At 42.3% G+C, this 24,962-nt stretch overlaps 1 protein-coding gene across 1 annotated transcript in view; it reads left to right on the top strand.

Annotated features, from left to right (window-relative positions):
• Positions 1-3,037: 3,037 nt before the first annotated feature.
• LOC108579897 (nesprin-1) overlaps positions 3,038-24,962 on the top strand; it is a 72,952-nt gene continuing 51,027 nt past the window's right edge. The window contains 1 exon segment of the mRNA XM_017943517.1: positions 3,038-4,024. Coding sequence (XP_017799006.1) covers positions 3,376-4,024 — 649 coding nt within the window. The 5' untranslated portion in view covers positions 3,038-3,375.

Here is a 24,962-nt window from a genome sequence, read left to right as displayed (position 1 = left end):
AAGTTAGGATACTCTGCTACTCGAATCTCGATACGCTTCGAGCACTCGGATATCCGGACAAAAACATACCTAAATCCCGCTCACTCCTCGATCTCGTTCACTCTCCTCGATCGGGGGACCCACTTTTGAACGAACCTGCAGCCATCGGGGAAAGTTTGTTTTCCAACGAGTATATTCGCGTTTTGATACGGCGAACGTGTTTGCTTTCGCCAGATAAAGCGATACAATTCACCGATACGCTTCCCTAAAGAGCTTAATACACAATTAAAATAATCCCCGATAAACGGTCGTGTAGTACGCATAAGCTCCTCTGTAGCTGCTGACACTGCGAGAAATATATTCTTTCCACGTTCGTTCCGACGTAGCGAGGCACAGATAACACACGTGAGTAACGTAACGTGAAATGTTACGTGTGTATCAACGAATCAACCTTGTTTACGCGTACCGTGCGCATATCGGTGTAACAATGTCTCAATAAAATCCAACAAACGTGACGGAATTTCATTTTTAACGTTTGTAGGCACAGTTTGCGTCACCGGTGGTTGAAAATTGAAACAAAAGAGCGAACGGTAGAGCAAAGGACAATTACTCTAGAGAGAGAGAGAGAAAAGAACGAGAATTTGTGGCCTCGGGAGAACGGTGCAAACGCACATTACCAGCTGTTTTGTTTACCAGTTACGATTATCACGTGCATTACGCAACGATGATATATGGATAACGCGTCACTGTTTCGTAGAATAGCAGCAGCGATAAAGCTTGTACCATTTCTCAGCCTGCTCCACCAACGATACCACCGTCGAGTTCCTTTTATTTCATCGTCGAGAGCAAAAGCAAACCTCTGCGATCGACGAGGAAATTTTTCCAAATTACGTCGTTCTCTATTAATAGAGCCCACGACATTGTTTATCGCGCTTTCTACCAGACGTTCGATGTATAATTATGAGATATACACAGGAATGACGGACACGAATTAGACGACGGGATAAACGGTGTGTTAATTTATAAATATCGACGACAAGATCGGACGTCTTCCCCGTTTTCCTCAGATTTCATCTTCGATGGATCAACGATGTATCCTTGAGACAATTAACCGTGCGTGGGCGTCCCTATCAATTTTCCCCCGTGGAAGGAAACGTCACTCGTTTCCTCCTATTGACAGCAATTCACCTTCGTTCGGTTATCTGGAAATAAAAGGGATCGTAAATTGCGGGAGGGACTCGTCATCGGAGGAAATAGAAAAGGCGAGAGAATTCGTTAATAGTAGCAGCTAGCGCGGTTCGAAAGTTTCAAGTCTAGATGGAAGAGAAAACAGAGCCGGGAGCCGATGGTGATTTGCAAATGTGCCAGCAGCTTCTTGGCAAGTGACTAAAAGTTACACGAAACATCCGCTCGTTATCGAAGCGTTCGTTAACACGCCGCGCTTGAATTATTCCCAGCGTTTATTGGGATTCGTTTCGGGATCGCTTCGTTCGTCAATTTTCAATGCCGTTTCGTGTGGAATGAATATTGGATGGGAAGAAGCAGCGAGAGCAACGTCGTTTATTGTTAATTCAAGGGTGACACGGTGAATTCGATCTTACAATTAGCGGATACCTTATTTATCGATTGCACTCGGTGATAAATTAGGGAGTATGAAATATGAAGTATTAGGTCATCCCATAAGTTCGTGCCGAATTTAAAAATTCAGATCGATGTTTCCAACGAACGTTTACATTTGACAAAAAAAAAAAACGTAAGCGCCTTCTCGTTCCACAACTTTTTTCTATTTTTTTAGTAATACCATTATGTCGTCGCTGTAGTATTTCCTTGAATTTTCCTTAAATTATTTTTCGTTCTCGGCACGAACTTATGGAACGACCTAATAGATAGAGGAGTTGGAAGAGAATTTTTGCAGAAGAAAATACAACTGTGGGAAACTTCAAACAGGCTGCTATTTAAATTACAATTTAAACGCTTTCAAAGCGGGACTAACGTGGAAGAAAAATTTGTTTACGAGAAAAATTCTACACCATTGTAAGCAGCAATGAAACACAAGGTTCCGGGTCCTCCCTTCCCAGTTACGTCACCTTCGTCGCTCGTCCCTTGCTCGAGACGCATCTAAATTCAAACCCGTATCCTTTGCACCAAACTCTCTCCTCGGGACACTTTCCTCCGCCCAATCCTCCCTCTAATTTCCCCAGCTAAAAACCCTCTCTAACCCACTCCAGGACCGATCCTCTAATCCTTGTCGCATGCGGACCTTCCTTTCTCTCTCTCTCTTTCTGCTCTGCTCTGTCTCTCGAGAGGAGGAAAAAAAGAAATCGCGGCGGTTGAAAGACAGTATAGCACGTTGAAGTGACATTGAGAGGAGAAGGACGCAGAATAAAGGCATCGATCGGTCTGTGTGCCGGCATCAGGAAGGTTAGATCGTAGGCGGAGTGAGAGAAAAACATGGCGTCAGGGCGTCGACGAGGACGAACGTGTGCGAGGCGCATGGCCAGCTTCGTCACGGACCTCGTCATCGTGGTGCACGACCTCCTAGCCGGCAGCGTTTCCCGTTTCTCCGCTGCGAGACGTGGTAGTTGTCGGTGTCGCCGTCGCCCCGTGAACCGGCTTCGTAGCACGTTCCTCGCGAGCGTGCAATGCGGACGGCAGGCTTGGCGAATAGGCGGCTGGGGGGGTACAGGAGGGCACGGAGGGCACAGCGTAGTAGATAGAGGTGGGGACCCGGCGAGAGGTCGGGAAGAGAGGCACCAATATCGAACCGGCGGCCGTGGTGTGCGCGGCCAGAGTGCATTCCGTGAGCGGTAGACGCATATCGCACATCGCAGACAGTCGCCACGAACAGCCGATATGCGTGCGTGCGTTATTCGAACGAGGTAACCTCGGCTCAATTAACCGTATACCCTATTTTTCCCTTTTTTTCTTTCTTTCTCCACCGTCCCTTCAACTGTCCAAGTGCGAACGAAAGGGGTGAAAAAAAAAAGAAGAGATCGGTCGAAATAGTAGAGGAGAGAGCGAGAGCAAGATTCCGCGGCCACGAGGCGGAATAAACAGAAAGGCGAAACAAGTGTGTGTCGTGGTGTCGCGGTGAGGTTCGGGACCGGCTAGACGAGACCGGGAGGCGCCGCAGCCGATGTACTACGTGGTGGTGCGCGTACCAGCAGTAGCAGGGTGTGGTGTACGGAGAACAGGTGTCCACGATAGAGGAACTCGAGCGTGAAACAGCGAGAGACACGCCTGAAACGGCGAAAGTGGGGAGGAGACCCAAGGTGCGCGTTCGACAATATGAATTTTCAAGCGGGCCAACCTTAACGTATCGCTACCTCGAGAGGCGAACGTGCCCTCCGAATACGGCCAGCTCCCGCTGGTAGCAGCTGTGTCCGACGGGGCGTGATGTCGCAGACACCGCCGAAGAACTCGAGTCCAGCCGGCAGCCGGCCGAGTCCTGGCAGCCCGAGCACGTCACGTGGACCGCGGCTCAGCGACAGAGTGAACTTTTTCGTGGATCTGTTCGAGGACAAGGAGGCCAGACGGAACGTGGCACATTTTCGTTCACCCACCGCCAATCCTAGACCGTCGTCCAGAGCGAGCGACTCCTCGTTCGAGGAGAGCTTCGAGAAATTGGTGGAGGAGGGTGAATTGAACGGGTCGAAGGTGGTCAAGTTCGAGAAGATCACGGTTAGAAAGAGCGTGAGAGAGATCAGCGGCAGCGTGTCGTCGCAGCAAAAACTGCTGACGGAGTCTAGTAGAACGCCGAGCGAAGAGCACACCCTCGAGGATTCTGCCTATCAGAGTCACAGCCACGACGCGCCTAATCATGGAAGCAAATCGAGCTCCGTTGGATCTTTCGCCAGATTCCCATCGGAGGAGAGTTTGTCGCAGAGGAGGGGCAGCAGCCCTCAGCATCATCTACTACTGGACGATCGAACGTCGTCCGAGTGGTACGCCAAGTGCATGGCCCGAAGCTTCCAGAACGTCGCTAGTAGGATCGAATACGTGCGCAGTAAGAGCGAATACGATGCACACATCGCTGAGATTAAAGGTATTTCCCCCCTTGGTTCGTTGGTTCGCAGGGTAGAGGGGGTTGCTGATGCGAGAGGGTGTGTTTGATTTTAGTATCGATGATTTTCAAGTAGATTTCGAGTGCGCCGGCTATCGGGGACAGTGGACGCTCGATATTGGCGTTTTTTAATTAATTTTAGGGAATTCAGGTTATCGGGGGAGTTTTCATGCGAACCAAGTAGTTAACGATGCCGCTTAGGGAATATAGAAGAGGGTATACATCGGACAGGTTTACCTAGATCACGACAAGTGATTACTTTAGGTCAGTGTTAATTAAACCACCTAACGAAACGTTACTCTGATATCGCGTTGACTCTCTACGATCAGTTGGGAAAAATGAGCCTTTGTCGAAATTTACATAACCCTTTGTTAGATCAAAACTGTTAATCTGTCGTCGATTCCGCTCACGCCCGGTGTTTCGTACCGGTGTTTCCTCTGGAGAACGCTCGTGACTCGGTATAGTATCGATGGTAGAACAACTTCCACTCCCTTTCACGAGTTCTGCGAGCCTCTGTCGCGGCCAGAAAGATCCCTGACTTTGTCTGCTGGCACGGTGTGAACGCCGGTCAATACTTCGCACGGTTCATCTGATAACAGTTGAACAACGAGGAGGTAAAAACTCGCTTAGTTTCTTTTCATACACAACGTATACTTTTTCTTTTATCTTCGTATCACACTCGACGCGTTTCATCTTTAACACTTGATCGTCGATCGAATTAATCTTCGACGACGTTTGCACGCTTCGCGACTGATCTATTTACGCGTAAACAGGTTTATCGTTGATCCGGATGGCGCGGTACGCGACGAATAATATCCTCCGGCGACTATGATCGATCGTTCACCGTGGAAATTCAAATAAAATTACGCGGTGGCCTAGATTCGCACGATGCCGGCGACGCACGATCGCGATTCATTACTCATCCCGCTTCTACAAAAGACACGAAACACGCCGGTATACTTTTTGCTCTTTTCGACGCTGACAACCGGCGACCACGAAGCGTGCGCCACTGAAAATCAATGATCCCCAACCCAATAACTCCCTCGAAGATCGAATCTTCTGCTTCGTAGAAAAAGAAACTCTAGTTGAACCTTGCCATCGTGCCCCATCGAAACGCGAAGATTTCATTCTGGCTCGCGTCGCGTGACATTAGCTACGTTACTAATAAACTGCATCACACCTATTAAATGGATTAAATTGCTCTGCTTTTGTACGATTACTTTGTGCTTCACGCTGCTCCAATTTTACCCATTTATTCCAATTGCCCACACTTTTGTATCATTCACGCGAACGTTTTCATTTTTCCTCCCCGAAAGTACCAGCTTGTCGCGCGTTATTTTCATTTCGATCTCTTTCGTTCACACCGATTTCAAACATTCAAGCTTGAAATATCCACCTAAATAGTTTCCCCTAGATTCTTCAATTGTCCAAAAATTTGCCTAATTGCTGTATTCGCGCTGAAATAACAAAGCTACGATTGTCCCCTAGTTCACCTGGCGCACGTCCAATCTAATCACCCGTCGATACTTCATACGCGAAATTGCACTCTTAATCGACCGAATTTCGATGTCTCTCCTGTTTCGAAGTTGCTCGACCAGCGGCGACGAAGTACAGCGGCCGAAGAGCCCAGGTTTCTTGCGATCAATAGTTATCCACCGCTGTTTGAGTACCGTATTAGCAATTCCCTCGTGGGGAAGTTTTCTTGGCGACGACACGCGTTCGCCGGTAAGCAAGACCGTTCGCCTCGAGGAGGAACGAGGCAGAAAACGCGAGCGGAGGTTCTTTCGTAACGAGAACTAATCTTTTGGGAGTTTAGATAAGGGAAAATTGCTGGTATGGTCGCGAATAGTCGGGAATAGATAGCGACGTGAATTGTGGGAAACGACAAACCGGGTTTGAACGGACGAGTTTGAAACATGGTCGAAACGTTGGGATATACGTTCTGCACCCTTGTTCACTGTCTTCCAACGGTTGATTGATAACGTTCGTTTGCGGTTCGCGTTCGATAATCGCGTTACCCACGCTCGGCGCCGTGCGTTACGTGGGACAAACCGGAAAGATCGGTTCGCGACGAGGCTTTCATGGCCACGGTCGGTGTCATCTGCACCAAATACTCTTCCAACCGTTGAAGAGATTGTTTCAGGAGACGAAATGACGTTTAAGTTGAATTCAGCGCACTGACGGTCGTTCCATTTGGTGAACATTTTTTTTAACGAATTTGTTACTTATCTGGCGATTACGGTGGCTGTAATGGATATTAAATTGAGATCGAGTTTTCTTGGGATATTCGAATGGGACGTGATACTTAAGCGGGACGAAGAACACTGAATTTTATTTATTTCACGAGTGAAATATACTTCTTGTTTATCTGGCGATTATTGCGTTTGTAATGGACACTAAATTGAGATCAAGTTTTCTTGGAGTACTGAAATGAGACGTGATACTTAAGCAGGACGGAGAACACTGAATTTCATTTTATTTCTCATTTATCTGGCCGATGATCACTAAATTGAGATTCATTTTTCTCATAAGACTCAAACGGGACACAAACATCCCACTGATCGCGAAAACGTTAAGAAACGCCGAATGTTCCCGCAAATTCCCATTTTAAATCTTTCACAGACACATCCAAGTGTCTCGAACCCAATTATTCTCCCAAAAATAGAAGAAACGAAACTAGAATGATACAACGGTGATACAATTTGACGTAAGAACAGCAAGCAGAATGCGATAGAAATTAAAACTTCCGGGAGCAAGATTGAAGGTGGACAGACAGGGGAGAGAAAAGAAAGTAATTTACCTCGTCAGAAACTTCACTTCGGAAGAAACGAAGAAAAGTAGAGCGAAGTTGTCAGGAAAGTTCCGTTAAAAGGTGTCTCGCGAGTCGATGAATGAGACGTTCTACGAAGACGTTGGAACGCGACGTCGCCTCGAGAGTTTGACGAGGTTCGCCGGATACATTTTGGCACCGTTTCCGCGTACGCGTCGCTAACACCAGTCTCCATCTGTTCCTCGAGACGATCGCGAAGCAGGGCAACGAACTGTTCCCCGCGACTAAATAAAATGAAGCCTGTTAGGTCGAGGCAACGAGCGGCGCGAACCGAGCATTCGTGCCCAACAGTCGATTGCTACTCGATACCCCGCGACTGCAAACGTCTCGCAGTTCTTAATAATTCCAACTTTATACGACGTTCGTGAGTCTCGAATTTTACCTCACTTTCTCTGCAGGCCGATTTTCACACCGGTGAAGTGTGTTTAACTTCGTTTTCTAGTGTAATTGAAGCTCCTGGAATTTTCTAAGGGATATTTCTTTGAGTGCTAGGTACTCTTTGCTTTAACAATGCTTTACCGACTCTGTGGAGCTCGAGTGGGATTAGGGACCATCTCTTGAGAAAAATTGAAAATTTAGAAGGCTGTAAGATGCACCTGGAGGGATGTTTTTTGGAATAAAGGTGAGAAATTTTTCTTTCCTGTGAAAGATGACAGAAGATAGTGGAAGAGAACGGTTAAAATATGTTGTACAATAAGTTGTGTGTCTTGTGAAATTTCCAAGTACGTAGCAATTAAAAAGTTATTTCGGTTGAAAACCTTCGTGGAGACATCGAGAATAATCATAGAGGCGTTCTCCATTGAAGCTACATTTTTAATAATGCTTGAGGATACTTGAGAGACGCTTCGTGAAGCACTTTAATTCCTTTAAAACACTTTCTCTGTTCTATCTGTGCCTTGTGAAATTTTCAAACGCATGTGCAGCAAGTAGAAAATAATTCCAGCTTAAAACCATCATCGGGAATTTGAAAATAACGCAAGCGTTCTCCATTGTAGCCACATTTTTAATAATACTCGAGGACACTTGAGAGACGTTTCTTAATTCCTTTAAAACACTTTCTTATTACACCTGTGCCTTGTGAAATTTCCATCACACAAATAAAGAAGACTTCCATCTGAAGATCTGCAAAATTTCACAAGACCATCGCGAATTTTAAAATAATCGTGCAAGCGTTCTTCATCGTACCCAAATTTTTAGTAACACTTAAGGACACTTGAGAAACGCTTCGTGATCCTTTTCAATCCTTTCAAAACACTTTCTCTCTTACATTTGTGCCTTGTGAAATTTCCACAATTCCACCTGAAGCCCTGGAAAATTTCGCAAGACTTCGGAGATTCGAGATTTCGGAGAATAATCACGCAGAGACGTTCCACCATCGCAGCCAACCTTCGTGCGACCAGTCAAATCAACCCCGTCGTGTATAAATATCCGCGATATTCGCACGTGACTCGGTTAGACATCGCGAAAACAGGGGGGACGCCGTTCGCTTTTAATTGGACAGCGGCGACGAGAACGAAACGGAGCGGAATCGACGTCGAACAGATAAAACGAGCAACGGCCACGTTAAGAAAGAGCAAAGGCGAGAGCGGCGAGGTCAAGGTCTCGCTGGTTCGTAGTTATTAAATCGTTACGTCATGGACACGCTGGCCAACGTACGAACGGTCGTCGTCGGATTTCGTTTAAGTCAACGTTTACACGGCCTTCGTTGCTCCCGTCCCCGTGTTCAAATTCGTAGGTGTCGCATAGCGTAGCAGTCGCGGCGAGCATTTAAAATGAACGTTACGTCAGCAGCGACGTAGATGTTGCGCCGATCAACGCGTTTCACTTATGAGGAGAGCGAAGAGTCGGGGAGAGTGCAGTTTCGAGGAGTTTTGCGAGTGTTGGCAATGCAAGCACTCTCCTTTCGAGTTCAATTTGCGGAGGAGGTCTTGCAGCTTGAGTAATTTCTTTTTATTTGACAATGGAGTGCCTTGGAGAGGCAGGAAGTGCTGTAATGTAATTTAGAGAGACTCTGAATTATTTGCTGTAAGAAATGCGAGATTTCGGCGGCGAAGTGGTGGCCTGGAGTTTGTCGCCCAGGAAGAGAAAACGCGCGGGTACCTGAGGGTGCCATAAACCCTTTCCCCGGAAAGTCGAACGAGGAAGCTCCGATGGGATACGACGCGGAGAGGACACTCTGGAAATAGCCGTCGAGCGAGACGGACACCGAAGCAGTTAGCAGTCGCTTATCAATATACTTTATCCCTTTCGCGACGGCGGAACTAGCCATCAGTACGCCACTAACGAACGGATCGTCGTGCCGTTAGTGCACACCGTACACATTAAGAGTGTCTCGCGTTTTTTCAATCTTAGAGGATTTCGTTGGAACAGCAGAGGACTTAATGGTGTATCGGATAAAGGGAATGTTGTTGAGGCCTTGTTCTGTCTTTTAAAATAAATCTTCACTTTGAGTTGTCGAGGCGCGAGCCAATGCGACGCGCTTAGTAGATGCCGGATATAACCGGCGCTAGCCAGTGCGAAGCATTTAGTGGGTGCCGGATATAACCGGCGCTAGCCAGTGTGAAGCATTTAGTGGATGCCGGATATAACCGGCGCTAGTCGCGAAAGGGTTAATACATTTTTGGTTAATACCCTATCCTGTAGGTTGTGCTAACATTGCATTCTGAGTACTGCAGTGAAACTTTTGAAAAGCAACAATTTTCTGAAATTAGCCCTTTCATTTCGAAAATTTCTTCGCATTGCGTTATTGGAGCCTCTTAATTTTATCCTAATTTAAACAAATTCTATCCTAAATCTATCCACGATAATATTGGATTATGGGTTTTATGAATTATACGCCCGAAAATTGCCTGCGACCCCGCTTGAGACCGAAGGGCCTTTTGTCGCGTATCATAAACACTTAGGTCTAGAACTAAACAGATGTAGTAAAGCCAAACGGATTTCTTGGAACGCACGCGAAAGAAAGACATACTTTTTAGGAAGGCTTTAGATTTCATTTTTGTTATATTTATCCAGCTTACAAATCTAACAGATAATTCAATAAAACAAATTTTAAAGTAACACGGCCAAAGAGGGTAACTTGCGGACGTTGTGGAACCTTTGAATCCGCAACGCGCGTTATGTACCAAAATTTGTCGCCGCGGAATGGTTAAGTTCTCTGCACTACGAGTACTTTTTCACACAATTGACACACTTTAGCAGTGAAACTTTGAAAAACCCAAAGCTTTTTCCTTTACAAATAGAAAAAGCTACAAACGTTTACGTATTCACTTATTCACATCTCATTCGGCAACTTCGTTAATTTCAATACGAACGAAACATGACCAAGCCAGTGTAGTTTAAAGTGTTAGAAACAATGTACGTCGTTTACACGAACTTCGACGGAAAATATTAAAACGGGCACCGACGTACGGTGCAATAATACCTCGGCAGATAACAGCTAAGCGGTGCTTATCTGTCGAACAATACACAGGCTGGCGTCGAAGAAACCTCTGATCATCCAATATAATTAACCGCGAAAGGCACGGACGTTGAAACATTCGCGAGGAAATTGATTCGTGGAAGACGAAACATAATGCACGGAACGAAAGGTCGAGGAATAACGCTCCACGACAGAGGCATTAAATCGAGGGTAATAAAGCGGACGAAGGAAATGGATCGAAGAGAGGCGGTAAAGGTCGCGGGGTCCTACGGCTGTTGCAGGACAGAGGATCGTTTGTCACCTGGTCTCTGTACGGAAAAAATGTGCGAAACGGTCGGTGTACAGTGCGGAGAGACGTTGCAGTATCTGACACGATTGAGAACGTGTGGCAGCGTGTCGCGTATAAAGCGTAATGTGGTAACTCGTACTAATAGTGAACGATGACGTTATTCGGCGTCAGTTCAAGGCTTACACGCCGAGCGTGTACTCTGCTTCTCTCCAACCTTTTGCTCTATCTCTCTCCTCCGCCTCTGACCTCCTCGTCGTCTGGTATTTTTTCTCTTCGTCACCCTCGCGTTTCGACTGTCTGCCCTTCTTTCTCTCTCCTTCTCTTCTTTTTTACGGTTCTGAGTCGCTGCGTCGCGACTTCAAGTGAATCATGGTACCGCGTTTAAAGTTTCTTCCTAAGTTGTTTCACGGTGATACTACAACTACGAGAGGAATCGCGTATGTACGTGGATGATAATCGAAGGAAAAAGTAACCGAGATACGATATCTTTCTTCGTGCTTTGCGATACACTCGTCGCGGAAGGCGCGAATGTGATGTCAGGCTCACTTTGAGAATTCTCGATAAATATTAAGTCGTCGTGAGAGTTGCCGTGGTCGGTTTGAGGAAACGTGACTTCGTTGAAATTCAGGTTGATAATTTCTTTACAGTCTCTCTCTCTCTCTCTCTCTCTCAGTCTCAGTGGAGACTTAATCTCCAACTCAGATTACTACGTGCGACAATTAACGATGTTGCGGTACGTTGTCGGAAGTGTATCTCGAACACCGCGAAAATTATTTCAAATAAAAATGTGAAATTTCAGAGGTGTCGCGTTCTTTCAAAATGAACGGTTCAAGCCCGCTGATTAACTTAACCACGTCGATTCGTTCGGTCTTACAGTAGCTGCTTCAGGTAACACTTCCGAACACCGTATTATTATATCGAAAAGAAAAAAAAACCATAAAAATACACCGTATCGATGATTGGTCGACTAAAAAAGTCCTCGGGTTCCAACGTGTTATTTCGCATTTCATCGCGTTTGACGTGTCCATCTGCCTTCGTCCGGTTTCCCCCGATCTTCCTCTTGCCGTCTACCTGCCAGAGGCGTTCAACTGTCTCTCTCTACCACGCACGAGTCCGCGATACCTCTGCCCCGCGTTGCTTCTTCTTCCTGTCTGGCACACCTGAGCAGGTTGATCGAGCGAAACCGGCGGAACGAGAAGCGCGAAATTGCAGAGCGCGGGAATTAACGAAGGGGAAGGACTTCCTGATGAGAAATCGACGCCACCCTATGCCAATCGAATTGGGTCGATCGATAATTTACTCGCGAGCCAGCCGTTCATATTACGGGGCTTTAATCACGAATGAAAGACAAATTCGATCCGAGATGCTACCCGGCGACGCGACGCGACGTTCCAGGCTTCGCTTCCTGCTAATCGGATTTCCCCTCTTCCGTTCTTTTTGCCCCTATTCTTTCGCCAAGGTCGTGCTGGTGTTGTTGTAGATCATTGGTGATCTAGCTGGGAAAGTTTTTGCGTTTTAATCGATGGGTAATTTAGAATTTTTTGTTACTTTGGTAAAATGGCAATTTGACGTTTTCTGTGGCAATAGGAATACGTATTTTTGGGTACTGTTAGGATAAATACTTTTTTGCGAATGTTTCGAGTGTCTAATTCAGTAGGAAAGTGTCATTTATCGAATTATTTAGCATTTCAATTTACTTAAAAAAAATGGCAACATTTTTAAAAGGAAAGGGTACTTTTATTAGATACGATTGTAAATCTTCTTTTGCGAATGTTTCGAGTGTCTAATTCAGTAGAAACATGTCAATTAACGAATTATTTAGCATTTCAATTTATTTAAAAAAATGGCAATTTTTTTTTAAAGAAAAGGGTACTTTTATTAGATACGATTGTAAATTTTCTTTTGCGAATGTTTCGAGTGTCTAATTCAGTAGGAAAATGTCATTTATCGAATTATTTAGAATTTCAATTTATTTAAGAAAATGGCAATTTTTTTAAAGGAAAAGGGTACTTTTATTAGATACGATTGTAAATCTTCTTTTGCGAATGTTTCGAGTGTCTAATTCAGTAGGAAAATGTCATTTATCGAATTATTTAGAATTTCAATTTATTTAAGAAAATGGCAACTTTTTTAAAAGGAAAGGGTACTTTTATTAGATACGATTGTAAATCTTTTGCGAATGTTTCGAGTGTCTATTCAGTAGAAACATGTCAATTAACGAATTATTTAGCATTTCAATTTATTTAAAAAAATGGCAATTTTTTTTTAAAGAAAAGGGTACTTTTATTAGATACGATTGTAAATTTTCGTTTGCGAATGTTTCGAGTGTCTAATTCAGTAGGAAAATGTCATTTATCGAATTATTTAGAATTTCAATTTATTTAAGAAAATGGCAATTTTTTTAAAGGAAAAGGGTACTTTTATTAGATACGATTGTAAATCTTCTTTTGCGAATGTTTCGAGTGTCTAATTCAGTAGAAAACTGTCAATTAACGAATTATTTAGAATTTTAATTTACTTAAAAAAAATGGCAACTTTTTTAAAAGGAAAGGGTACTTTTATTAGATACGATTGTAAATCTTTTGCGAATGTTTCGAGTGTCTATTCAGTAGAAACATGTCAATTAACGAATTATTTAGCATTTCAATTTATTTAAAAAAATGGCAATTTTTTTTTAAAGAAAAGGGTACTTTTATTAGATACGATTGTAAATTTTCGTTTGCGAATGTTTCGAGTGTCTAATTCAGTAGGAAAATGTCATTTATCGAATTATTTAGAATTTCAATTTATTTAAGAAAATGGCAACTTTTTTAAAAGGAAAAGGGTACTTTTATTAAATACGATTGTAAATCTTCTTTTGCGAATGTTTCGAGTGTCTAATTCAGTAGGAAAATGTCATTTATCGAATTATTTAGAATTTCAATTTATTTAAGAAAATGGCAATTTTTTTAAAGGAAAAGGGTACTTTTATTAGATACGATTGTAAATCTTCTTTTGCGAATGTTTCGAGTGTCTAATTCAGTAGAAAACTGTCAATTAACGAATTATTTAGAATTTTAATTTACTTAAAAAAAATGGCAACTTTTTTAAAAGGAAAGGGTACTTTTATTAGATACGATTGTAAATCTTTTGCGAATGTTTCGAGTGTTTAATTCAGTAGAAACATGTCAATTAACGAATTATTTAGCATTTCAATTTATTTAAAAAAATGGCAATTTTTTTTTAAAGAAAAGGGTACTTTTATTAGATACGATTGTAAATCTTTTGCGAATGTTTCGAGTGTCTATTCAGTAGAAACATGTCAATTAACGAATTATTTAGCATTTCAATTTACTTAAAAAAAATGGCAACTTTTTTAAAAGGAAAGGGTACTTTTATTAGATACGATTGTAAATCTTCGTTTGCGAATGTTTCGAGTGTCTAATTCAGTAGAAAACTGTCAATTAACGAATTATTTAGCATTTCAATTTACTTAAGAAAAATTGCCATTTTTCTTTTAACGAAGATATATACATTTTTTGGTACTTTTACTAGATACTATTGAAAACCTTCTTATGCGAATACGTTAAGTGTCTATTTCTGCAGAAAAATGTCAATGCTGAATGTAGCTAAGGTACATTAATATTAATATCCATCTACATATGTATTACATTGTATTAATATTAATTATATGACGTAATCGTAGCTCGGCACATAACGTATTAAAATTTCATGCCTAAAATATCCGTGTATCGTTTGAAGTCGACATACAAAAACCTTTTAATACCACTAATTTATATAAAATGTTTCTCTTTTTTTGTTTGTTTTCGAAAGCGGTAATTTACGAAAGCAGTATTTACGTCTGAAACTACTAAATGAGTTAATGCACTATAATTAGACGATACTGAACGTGTAGCACGCGCGATCCACCATTTTTGCGCGCACATGGCGTGCAGGTGCGTTCCCATTCAGTAACGCCCGGCAATTATCGTCGATGGGCACTCGCAACGTCTTGGAAATTGAATGGAGTACCCGTTACTAGACCAGACGTAAACCAACCACCTCCCGTTAGGCGATTACCTATGCTTGAGACACGTGATGGACAGGGTTAACCTGAAACGATAGCCTGGAAACCGCTGCCTTCTGCATTCACCTGTGAAAATCGTCGGATATTTAAAGCCACGAGTAAGAAGATTATTCCGAGAGGAAGACACAAATTTATCGTGATTTCTCTGAAATTTCAACATACCAGATTTGACAGAATGTCTGAAAATTATTAGAAAAGAATAGTAACCTCTTCAAGGAATGAAAACATTTTTGTACGTCGGCTCTCTAGGTTGGCAGTGATATTTTGCGACAGAGGGGTATTTAAAATGTTAGAAAATCCTTATTCTATTATTCTACAGTGTTTTTCAAATAATATGAGTAAAATTAAATTATAAATTATCGAAAGATATATATTTTTTTTATATTGTAGCATAATTTCTTTTTGATGATATATAGCAAAAGAGGGAACAGCACAGTGGGGATTCTTTACAGTCTTTACATACATAAATAGTTCCTTTTCTTACTACATATCCTTCACCTCCACTTACAATTTGTTTTGAAAATATTGGCTCGTTTAAAGAAGGGAAGTATTTATGAATGAAGTCTTGCTGGATTATCTCTTTCGAGTCGTTGTAGTATTCCTTATCGTTTCCTTAGGCGCTGAATTGCTGAATTTTTTTGAAAATTACCATTCGAAGTGGGGCTATTACTTTTAACCGGGTATCTGAAAATAACCCGATCGACCCGGGTATCTCACGAGTACTCGAATACACTACCGGCCAAAAGTTTCGAATCACATCCCAATTTTCATCAGTACTGAATCTACTACTAAGTTTTCATAGACTTGATATTGATATTGTACAGATAAATAGCAATTTATCTCATATCGATTGATTTGAATGATACAAAATTCGTTAAAAAATTTTTAAAGATGGTGACTTTTTTCTGGGAATTTTTGTAACTTTATCTCATATCGATTGATTTGAATGATACAAAATTCGTTAAAAAATTCTTAAAGATGGTGACATTTTTCTGGGAATTTTTGTAATTTGCAATGCACAGTGATTCCAAACGGTAGTGTATGTACATAAGACAGTCGAAATCTCGGTGGCCGCTACCGCTGGCGTTGCCGGCGTCTAGGAAAATGACGTACAACAATTAATTACTTCGTTGTATTCTTATTTATTCGTTTATTAAAATAAAGTACTCGAGTGAAACATATCTGAGTACCCAAACAGTCGAGGAATAATAGATATCTACTCTCAGCTATCTCACCTCACGAGATACCAGGGTATCTCTTAAGTAACAGCTCTAATTCGAAATTGAACATGCCTATTGTTAAGGATACTTAAATTTAGACCAGGTTTACGATACGGGCGCGACTCTGCTATTTTTGAGATCAAGGTTTGAATACGCGTTTAATGGTTTCGTTCGTTAGTTATTCCTTATTGTCAGGAGGGCTCCAAACCTCTCATAAAAGCAGAGAATTTGGAGTTTCTCCGTGCATCTCAATAGCAATTGACTTATCATAAACCCACGCGAGCTGAGGCACATGCGAGCAAGCGAGCGGTACCGTTACCCTGGGTTTTTCCCAGAAGCTCAGGTGACGCGTACCTCACCCAGAACACTCCTTCCCTAAGGGTGATCGGTTGGCGTCGGGCGTCGACCAACGCCCTAACTCGATTGGGAGTTTTGGCCCCCCACCCAAATCTCACCCCCGTCAAGGGACCCAAATGGACGGACAAAAACCGTATAAAGGGACTGGGGTGATAGACAAAAAGGACACTGTTGTAAGAACACATTAGTGAAACATAGAATTCTGAACTCTGGTACGAACGATTACACGAATTTTGAACCTCAGGACATTGGACTCGCACACATTTAACATTTAACAACTCAGTTACATTGCATTACTGTTACATAACAAACTGTGTTGCAAATAAAGAGTTATTTGCTATATAATCAGACTTCGTGAACATTGGAGGAGCCAACACCTATGAACAGAAATTTCCTCTATTTGTCACACATACATCCACTCTCCACTCTTAACACGTTCATTGCCACCAACGCAGCATATGCGTCCCAAAATGCATTCCCCGCCAAGCTGTCGATTTTCTAACGGCAGCGAACGAGTGTAAACTTCGCGTCTGACCACCGTCGAGGTAAATCTACTTACGCCAAACGCTAGAAGACACCGTAGACTCGCCGGGAAGTCTACGAATCAGTGAATAACACGAACACTCTGTCTGCCCACGAACGAGGTAAATCTCCTTATCGAAAAATGCCAGAGGGCCAGGGATGTAGAGAATCGATGAACGGCGTCTGTGACATTATCCACGAGCTACCGGACGCCATTTGCATGAGACTCCGATAAATTTGCCAAGCTTGGTAAACATCGTGGCATAAGTTACACATGAACAGTCTCGTGGTCTCTATTTATAGTCGTGACACTTTTAATCCAAGCTCGTTTCCCGTTTCGAGCGAAAAAAGGTTGCACGATGCGTTCTTCGTCCTTTTTTAATCCGACCTTGCGAATCTCGTTAGAAAATATATCACGACAGAAGAAAGAAAGAGGAAAAGAGAAACGGACAGAGAATAAACGTTTCCTTGAATTCGACCCCAATCGAATCGCGTAGGTATATTACACTCGCAGATTTTTTTTACGGTAGATCCGAGGACGAGATGAGGAGTCTACGAGAAGCAACGGCGGGAAACGAGGAGAGAGACTCGAAACCGGAGGGATTTTAGTTTGGTGAGGCAGGGTCGACACGCACGCCACACGATTTCTCCAATTTGCTTGACGAGCAACGTGTGGTGGCTAGCTCGTGGCATGCGATCCTTACCTCATCCCCTCTGCACGCTCATTAGGAAGTAATTAACAAACAATCACGCGTACAAACACACTGGTCGCTCGCTGTTTGACGAAGAACGATCGTGACAGCCCGCTGGAATTTCCTTCGATGCTTTAAACATCCGTTGGAATTTGTCGAGAGATCGTTTCTTTGAAATTAGGTCGGAGGGGAATTGCGGAGATAGAGAGAAAGGGTTGACAATTGTAGATATACATTGATACGGTTCTTCTTTGGGACAGTGTTTCTCTGAAATTAATCGGGAGGAAAATTGAATAAATATAAATTAATACATTTCTTCCCTTTCTTCTTTTATTATTGGAAATCTTTGAAACACTATTTGCCTGAAATTGATTGGAAGGAAAATTGAATAAATATTGAAATAGAAAGAAAGGGTTGAAAATTATCGACATAAATTAACACATTTCTTCCCTTTCTCTTTTGTCAGTGGAAATCTTTGGGACACTATTTGTCTGATATTAATTGGAAGAAAAATTGAATAAATATGGAAATAGAAAGAAAGGGTTAATAATTGTAGATATAAATTAACGCATTTCTTCCCTTTTTTCTTTTATTATTGGAAATCTTGGAAAAATTGAATAAACATGGAAATAGAAAGAAAGGGTTAATAATTGTAGATATAAATTAACGCGTTTCTTCCCTTTTTTCTTTTATTATTGGAAATCTTGGAAAAATTGAATAAACATGGAAATAGAAAGAAAGGGTTAATAATTCTAAATATAAATTAATACACTTCTTCCCTTTCTTCTTTTCTAAAATTAATTAGAAAGAAAATTGCATAAATACGATAATAGAAAGGGTTAATAATTGCAAACACGAATGAATACATTTCTCCCCTACTTTCCTCTTAATCTCAAAATGTACTCAACAATTCCTCTACCACGCACCAATAAAATTTCTGGATCAAAAGAAGACCACCGTAAACCTTCTTCCCGACACGACAATAGGTTAATTAGATCCGATCCATCGAGAGAGAATCATCGACTCGAGCCTTCGAAACTTTGACCCTCCAACTCGTGTATGCATAGGCATGCATGGCAAATGGCGTGCAGTTGCATTCGATAATTGGAAGCCGGGGCATTGCTGTTCGCGTTCTTACAAATCCACCGCCCTTTAGGAAAGTCGTTGCAGCGAACGTTATTATCGCGTTGCGCGAACTTGTTGCTGAAACGAGCACCGCGAGCTATTTTCGACGGCAATCATCGCTAAAAACAGAAGTTAAGAATCGTACGTATCTCACCTTGGCATGCGCCTCTTTTTAATGTCTCTCGTCTGTACGATTCTAAAGGAAGCCTATCTGAAAGACAGAGCGAGAGAGAGATGTAGAATTGCAATAGTTCGATTTCACGCTGTTTCACATTAAACGGAGGCAATAAATCAATTCTCTTATCGCGAATGTCGAGGCCGTGTTATCTCGAATCGTTTTCTATTCACAGTGCACCGTAACAACGCTCGTGAATTTCTTTCAATTCACCGAGAACAAACCAGCGTGATCAATTTTAATTTCTACTCCTGCAATTTTCGTCTCGAGGGACGAAAATTCGTCCGCTGGAAGATCGCGCCGACGAAGGATAACAGGAACAAACATCGTCAGATTTCTCTTGATCTTCGTTCGAAAACCTCCACGCAGATGCCTGCGTTTCTCCTCTCAGGTTAAACACAGAGCTCCGCATAAATATAGTGTAACGTGGTCGGATGAAACGAGGAGAAAAAACATACCGACGGAAATACACGGTTGATGAACCAAAGGAAATCGTAGATTCGTCACGGGTATCGTTTGCTCTCCGCGATGAATTCAATCTCCTCTCGCGGAGAGAAAATATGTACGCGATTGCTGTGTGATTTCTTTCACGGTTCCAACATTCAATCCGCCGTACGATTTCTACAGTAACCAAATATGTAGAAAAGAGGGAAATATGAGAGAAGAGAAGGATCGAAGGATCTATAATCGTTCGGAGGCGGTAGAAATAGGACAGAGCGATCGGCGAGAGAGACATTCTTCTCAGAAAGGATTACCGTTTGATCGAGTCACGAGAATCTCCGACAGCCTTGTGGAATTGGAGTCAGAGAAAAGAGAACAAGGCGAGACGGAGGAGAGCCTTGCTCGATTTTCCCTTTTTCAAAAACGCTACTAGGATTACCCGACGATCAGGACGCGAGGCGAAACCTTCGCCTATTTTGCGAAATTCGAGTCAAGAGCAGAAGGAACTGAGAGCAGTCACCTAACCTTCTACTGTACAAATAACGTTATTACCCTAACAGGTCACGTGAAGCAGTGTACTATTCTCCACGGGAATACAGAAGCAAGAAATATTCGATAAAATTCGTTACTCTTCGATACTTAGTTACCCTAAAAGATAGTTCAAACGAAAGAGGAGCATGAGAACGGAGTGAAACGAGGAATAAAATGAAAAGGGGACAAGTGGTCGGAGGGAAGAGGATCTCGATGATCGTTCCTTCGGAAGACACTTACCAAGAACGCGAATTGCCTTGTTACCGTGCCGATTTACCTCAATCTCGAGCGATTCCGCGAAATCGAAGTGGAAGGGGGAAAGAATAAAGAGGCGATCGTTGGGAGAGGAAAAGAAGCTCGGTCGATCTCTCTCGATCGAGAGAAGAGAGAAAGATGGATAGAGGGACAGATGGTATGAGGCACATATGAGCTCATCCACGAGAATTTGTCCCACTTCAACGATCGCCCCTTCCTCCTCTTTCGCTTTCGACATCTCCCCGTGCAGGCCGCACGAAAGCGCTAAAAATACGAATTTATATGCGCGCCCGCGTTATGCGTGCGCCTCTTTTTCGTGGAAAAAAGAGAGGGGAGAAAGCTGGGATAATTTTAAATGCGAGAGGGGATCCTCCATGGAACGGAGAAGAAGGAAACGGAGACGATGTCGCGGGGACAAGTTTGGTGAAAGAAGAGGAACGTATTTAGGCGTGTTGAGTAACCACGTCTGGCGCTTTCGTTGCGTCTATTGTTTCTGTTAATTGAGTACGGTAGAGCATGGTTCAATTGTACGGATGATACCGCGCGTTATCTGGCGACGCCTCGTAAATTAGCGACCGGTTTTAATTAGCTGATTGCGACGTTCCGTTCGGATAGGTCGTGATTCGTTTTCTGTCGATGGCATTCGAGTTGAAGAAACATGTTCGGTATCTGTTGTATTTTGAAAATTGCAGCTTTAGTGGAATTGAAGAAACGCTTTGAACATCTATCGCATATCCAGGCTACAGATGGTATTTAACACTAGGTCTACGGGACGCGTGATTTTGACGCATTTCGAATTTCACTAGGACAATTACAGAAACCGTTTCAATTTCTCTCCCACCACTTATGCTTGTTACAAATTTTATATAAATATATAACATCACATAGTTTCATTTATAAGTTAACACTGTACAATACGTTCTTTTTAAATAAAATAAGTTGCTTTTTAACCCTTTGCACTCGGAGCATTTTGTGATAAGATTAATAGTGAAACTTCTGGAAAGCCAAAGTTTTGTCTTGAAAAAAAAAAAGAAGGATTTTCAGTGTTTACGAATTTATTTATTTGTATTTCTTGTGCTAGTTTGCATTATTTTGATAATATTGAATAAAATAAAAAGTCTAAATTGTACATTTCTCCAAAGTAATTACACGTGTCGCCATAAGAGCGCCATTGGAGTGCAAAGGGTTAAAGGAAATATGCGGTTCCATTCACGCGTCAATTTAACGCGCGTCCGTAGAGATGGGTATATAAGAAATGTCCGTGAACCTGGTGTTAAAAAAATTATAATATCACTAAAACGCGAAATGAGACTCTATTAAAAAGCATGTGAGTTTCAAGTGTTACTTTAAAAGCAGATTAGGGAACAGGGAGAAACTAAAATAGCTGAAAAGAATAAGAGCTGCAAAATATAAGTCAATAAAGATAGAAAGGAAATCGAAGACAGATTTATTAGAGAGGGGAAGAAGAGTACAGAACAGGGGAAATCGGTATGATAAAAAAAATCGCACATGCACGAGAAAGAAAACATACGAGAGAAAAGTGAAATGAAAAAAGAAGATCTAGAACACGAGATAAACAAAAATGGTACTCTGTTTGAAAAGAGAAAACGCTTCTTCCCCCAGCTAGCTTTTCGTTTGAAAACAAAGCAGAGAGCAGCGAGGTGCAGGGACACTTTTTTTAATACATTCACTCGCCAGCTTAGTGATCATACTAATGATCATTACCGGTGTATACGGCAGGCAAGTGACGCACAGTAGATAGCGGCATGCTCAAACAGACAGAGACAATCTACTCGGCTTTATTTCTCTCGTCGAAAGCGAACGAGAGACTTTTTCACCGAAACCAGCGGCGTAGCTTAAAGGTTGTCAGCACGGTGACCCGAAAATACGAACGGAGCAATCGTATTTCGTTCTCTCTACCGAGAGATCGTTTTAAGATCCACGTCGACCGTTCTTTCTTTTCTTCATTTTCTCCTCCGCGATGAAACGTCGCGATTAATCGTATCTCGACGTACCAAACTCTCTCAAATTTATCCCCCGTCTTTACATCACCATTATCGTTCCATTAAAACGCCACTAAAATGTCCCGCTGGTGTGTAATTTACAAATAAACAAACGTGAAATCTCTCCGCGTTCGCATCTTGTCACGCGCGATTCTCTCCTTCGCTTCTCTTTTCCGCGATACAAGGAGGATCTCTTCTCGTTCGACTCTTCGCAGAGTTTCTGCTCGATCCAAGGGATCGTCTGTGCCGTCACGTCGAACAGCTAAATTACATCGATCGCGTGTAACGTGTAATTTTCCGGCGCATTACGCGCGCATCTATCGCGCGCTCTGCATAATCTCGAAACGCGGCGTGAATTAATAAACCGGCTTCGGGCTAATAGAGTATCAGTTCGACGGTTCTGTTGCTCTTGTTAAGAAACCGTATCTGACCTATAGAGTTTGATAGTTTGGGAAACTGTCTGGGTACATTGGAGCGCTTCCATTTCATCTTTGCCGCGCTAACGTCTCGTATCGACCGTGTCATCAATGAGAATAACGCTAGGGTGTGACGATAATAGGACGGAAAAGTAGCCAAAGTTCACGTGAAATGTTCGAGTGTCGAATTAGAGTCGTATGCTCTCACCACTATTTTCAAACCACTGACTCATAATATCGAGTTAAGGTACAAGGTGCTAGCAAACAATGCGATAGCTTCTCACGGGCGTTCGTAACGTGTTCTACATTTTCTATAGCCTGCGTGGATGTTCGGGGAAGTCAAGGTTGCTTCTCCCACCGCGAGCTATAGTGGACGTATTTGTAAGACGTCGATTGGTCGGTGTGTATTTAGAGTTGGGACGAAATTGCGTCGTGGATGTGGATTTTTAAACGTTCTTTCAATTCTGGCGAAGAGATCCTGTGGACAAAATTTTTAAGTGTTCGTCGATTATGGTATCAGGTGTAATGAATGAGATTGAGAGTAATTGTTGAGAAATGAATTCTTTCCGACTAGATTGACGTAATTGACTGAAAGCCACCGAGTTTCCATCGCGATAGTATTCGCAGGCTTCGAGAAAAATGGCAAAGGTCATCGATTGATCGGTTTCTGTTCTTTTCAACCCTTTCGCTACGGCAGCTTTTAACGCGTAACGCTGTAATGTTTAACCACTGTTGCAAAATTTCTTATTTTGACCGTATCGTTCTAAAATTCGACTTTTTAAATCAAGGTGGAAATTAAGGGTAAAATGAAGTATTAAACTAAGATGGAAGTGCAGCAAAAGGCTCCAACGATACAGTGAAAGGGTTAAATAAAATGTCGATTGTGCCCAAAAGTTGGAAAAAATTCATTTCTACACCTAATACTTACGAATTTCCAAAACTTCCTTCAATTTTTAAGTAAAAATCTTTCAGACACAAGTTCGATTGTTTGTCGTTGCACGGTCATTCTTTCTCAACAATATTTTCGAGAGGAGCAGAAAAAAAAGGAGCGAATTGGTTTTCAGCAGTTCAAATCTTGTCTGGAGACTGTAGCATGAATATGTAAAAGGGGACAGAGCCGGGTAATAAGCAGCTTGGTCGATGCACACAACTCGTGTACAGTCTGGAGCTGAGAGCAGTGTACTTTTGACGCCGCGAAGTGACAAAGCGCAACGTGCATGCGGATCACGTATGCGTGCCAACACCGACAAATACACACGAGCTTCCTCGTTTCGCATGCACGTGCAGCGTGCGCACCTTTTAATTCACGCTCAACCCTCGCAATTTTTTATCGACACTGGCGATCCGTCGTCCAAGTGCAATCGTTGCCAAAACCGTAATTTATAATAGCACTCGCGATATGCATATCGCATAAATCACCGTGTTTCTTCGCGAAGAATTACGGGAACTCGTGGATTCTCTTTCTTTTAATCGACTGGAGAACCCTTTTTCCTTTACTTTTCGGTGAAATTAAAATCGTTTAGATATTTAGTATAGTGAAAATTTAGGGGTTGATAAATTAAAGATTCTGGGAACATTGAAATTTTCTTCTCTCCAAAATCGACTGGAGTACGATGTTGTTTATTTTTCTGGAAAATTGAAAGTTTTCGAGGGTTGGACGGTTGGAAATTTACAGTCTCGTCGATGTGTATAGAAATTTGGAATGGATCTGCACTCTGTTTTTATTTTTACTCGAGCACAGTAGAGGTATCAGCAGTGAAAATAGCGAGGTGCAAAAAACACGAGACTGAAATCGCCGGAAATAGAACAGCACATGGGCACCAACGGCGAGAAATGAATGAAACTTTATCGCGTGTATGATTCAGGACACCGAAAAGGATATTTCAAAAGGTCCACGTAACAGTATGCACGTTTACTGCCAATAAAAGCAGCATACGCGCCTGGCTAAATTTACTACGTGAGAAACTGGTTTCAGCTACTCTTCTCGTCGATTGCGCTCGTTGCACGCATCGATACCGCCCAATTTGTATCTTCCAATATTAATCTAGCTAAAGAAAAACAAACGAAATCTTAGAATTTTTTAGACTACACAATTTCTCAGACTATAGAATTTCTTAGACTGCAGAATTTTGTAGACCGCAGAATTTTGTAGACTGCGCAATTTCCTCAGACTACAGAATTTCTCAGACTATAGAATTCCTCAGACTCTAGAATTTCTCAGACTATAGAATTTCTCAGACTATAGAATTTCTTCCTACTCTAGAATTTCTTAGATTGTAGAACTTCTCAGACTATAGAATTTCGCAGACTATAGAATTCCTCAGACTCTATAATTTCTCAGACTGTAGAATTTTTCAGACTACAGCTCCTAACTCGATTTAAAGTTCACATGGCACAACGATCACGTGTCCTGTCCAATTGACGATGACGTAACAACAGCGAAGAGAGTTTATAAACCATTTTACTCGACCGCTACTTACGAATATTTTCATGCATACTATTCTAGCGATCTCCCTTTATCAGTGTCGCCAGGAGTCACGATTATTCTTAGATTCGAAAGGCTAATATCGATTATTT

Source organism: Habropoda laboriosa, unplaced genomic scaffold (genome assembly GCF_001263275.1).
Source record: "Habropoda laboriosa isolate 0110345459 unplaced genomic scaffold, ASM126327v1 scaffold2, whole genome shotgun sequence".
Lineage (NCBI taxonomy): Eukaryota > Metazoa > Arthropoda > Insecta > Hymenoptera > Apidae > Habropoda > Habropoda laboriosa.
This window is presented reverse-complemented; position numbering and strand designations above follow the sequence as displayed.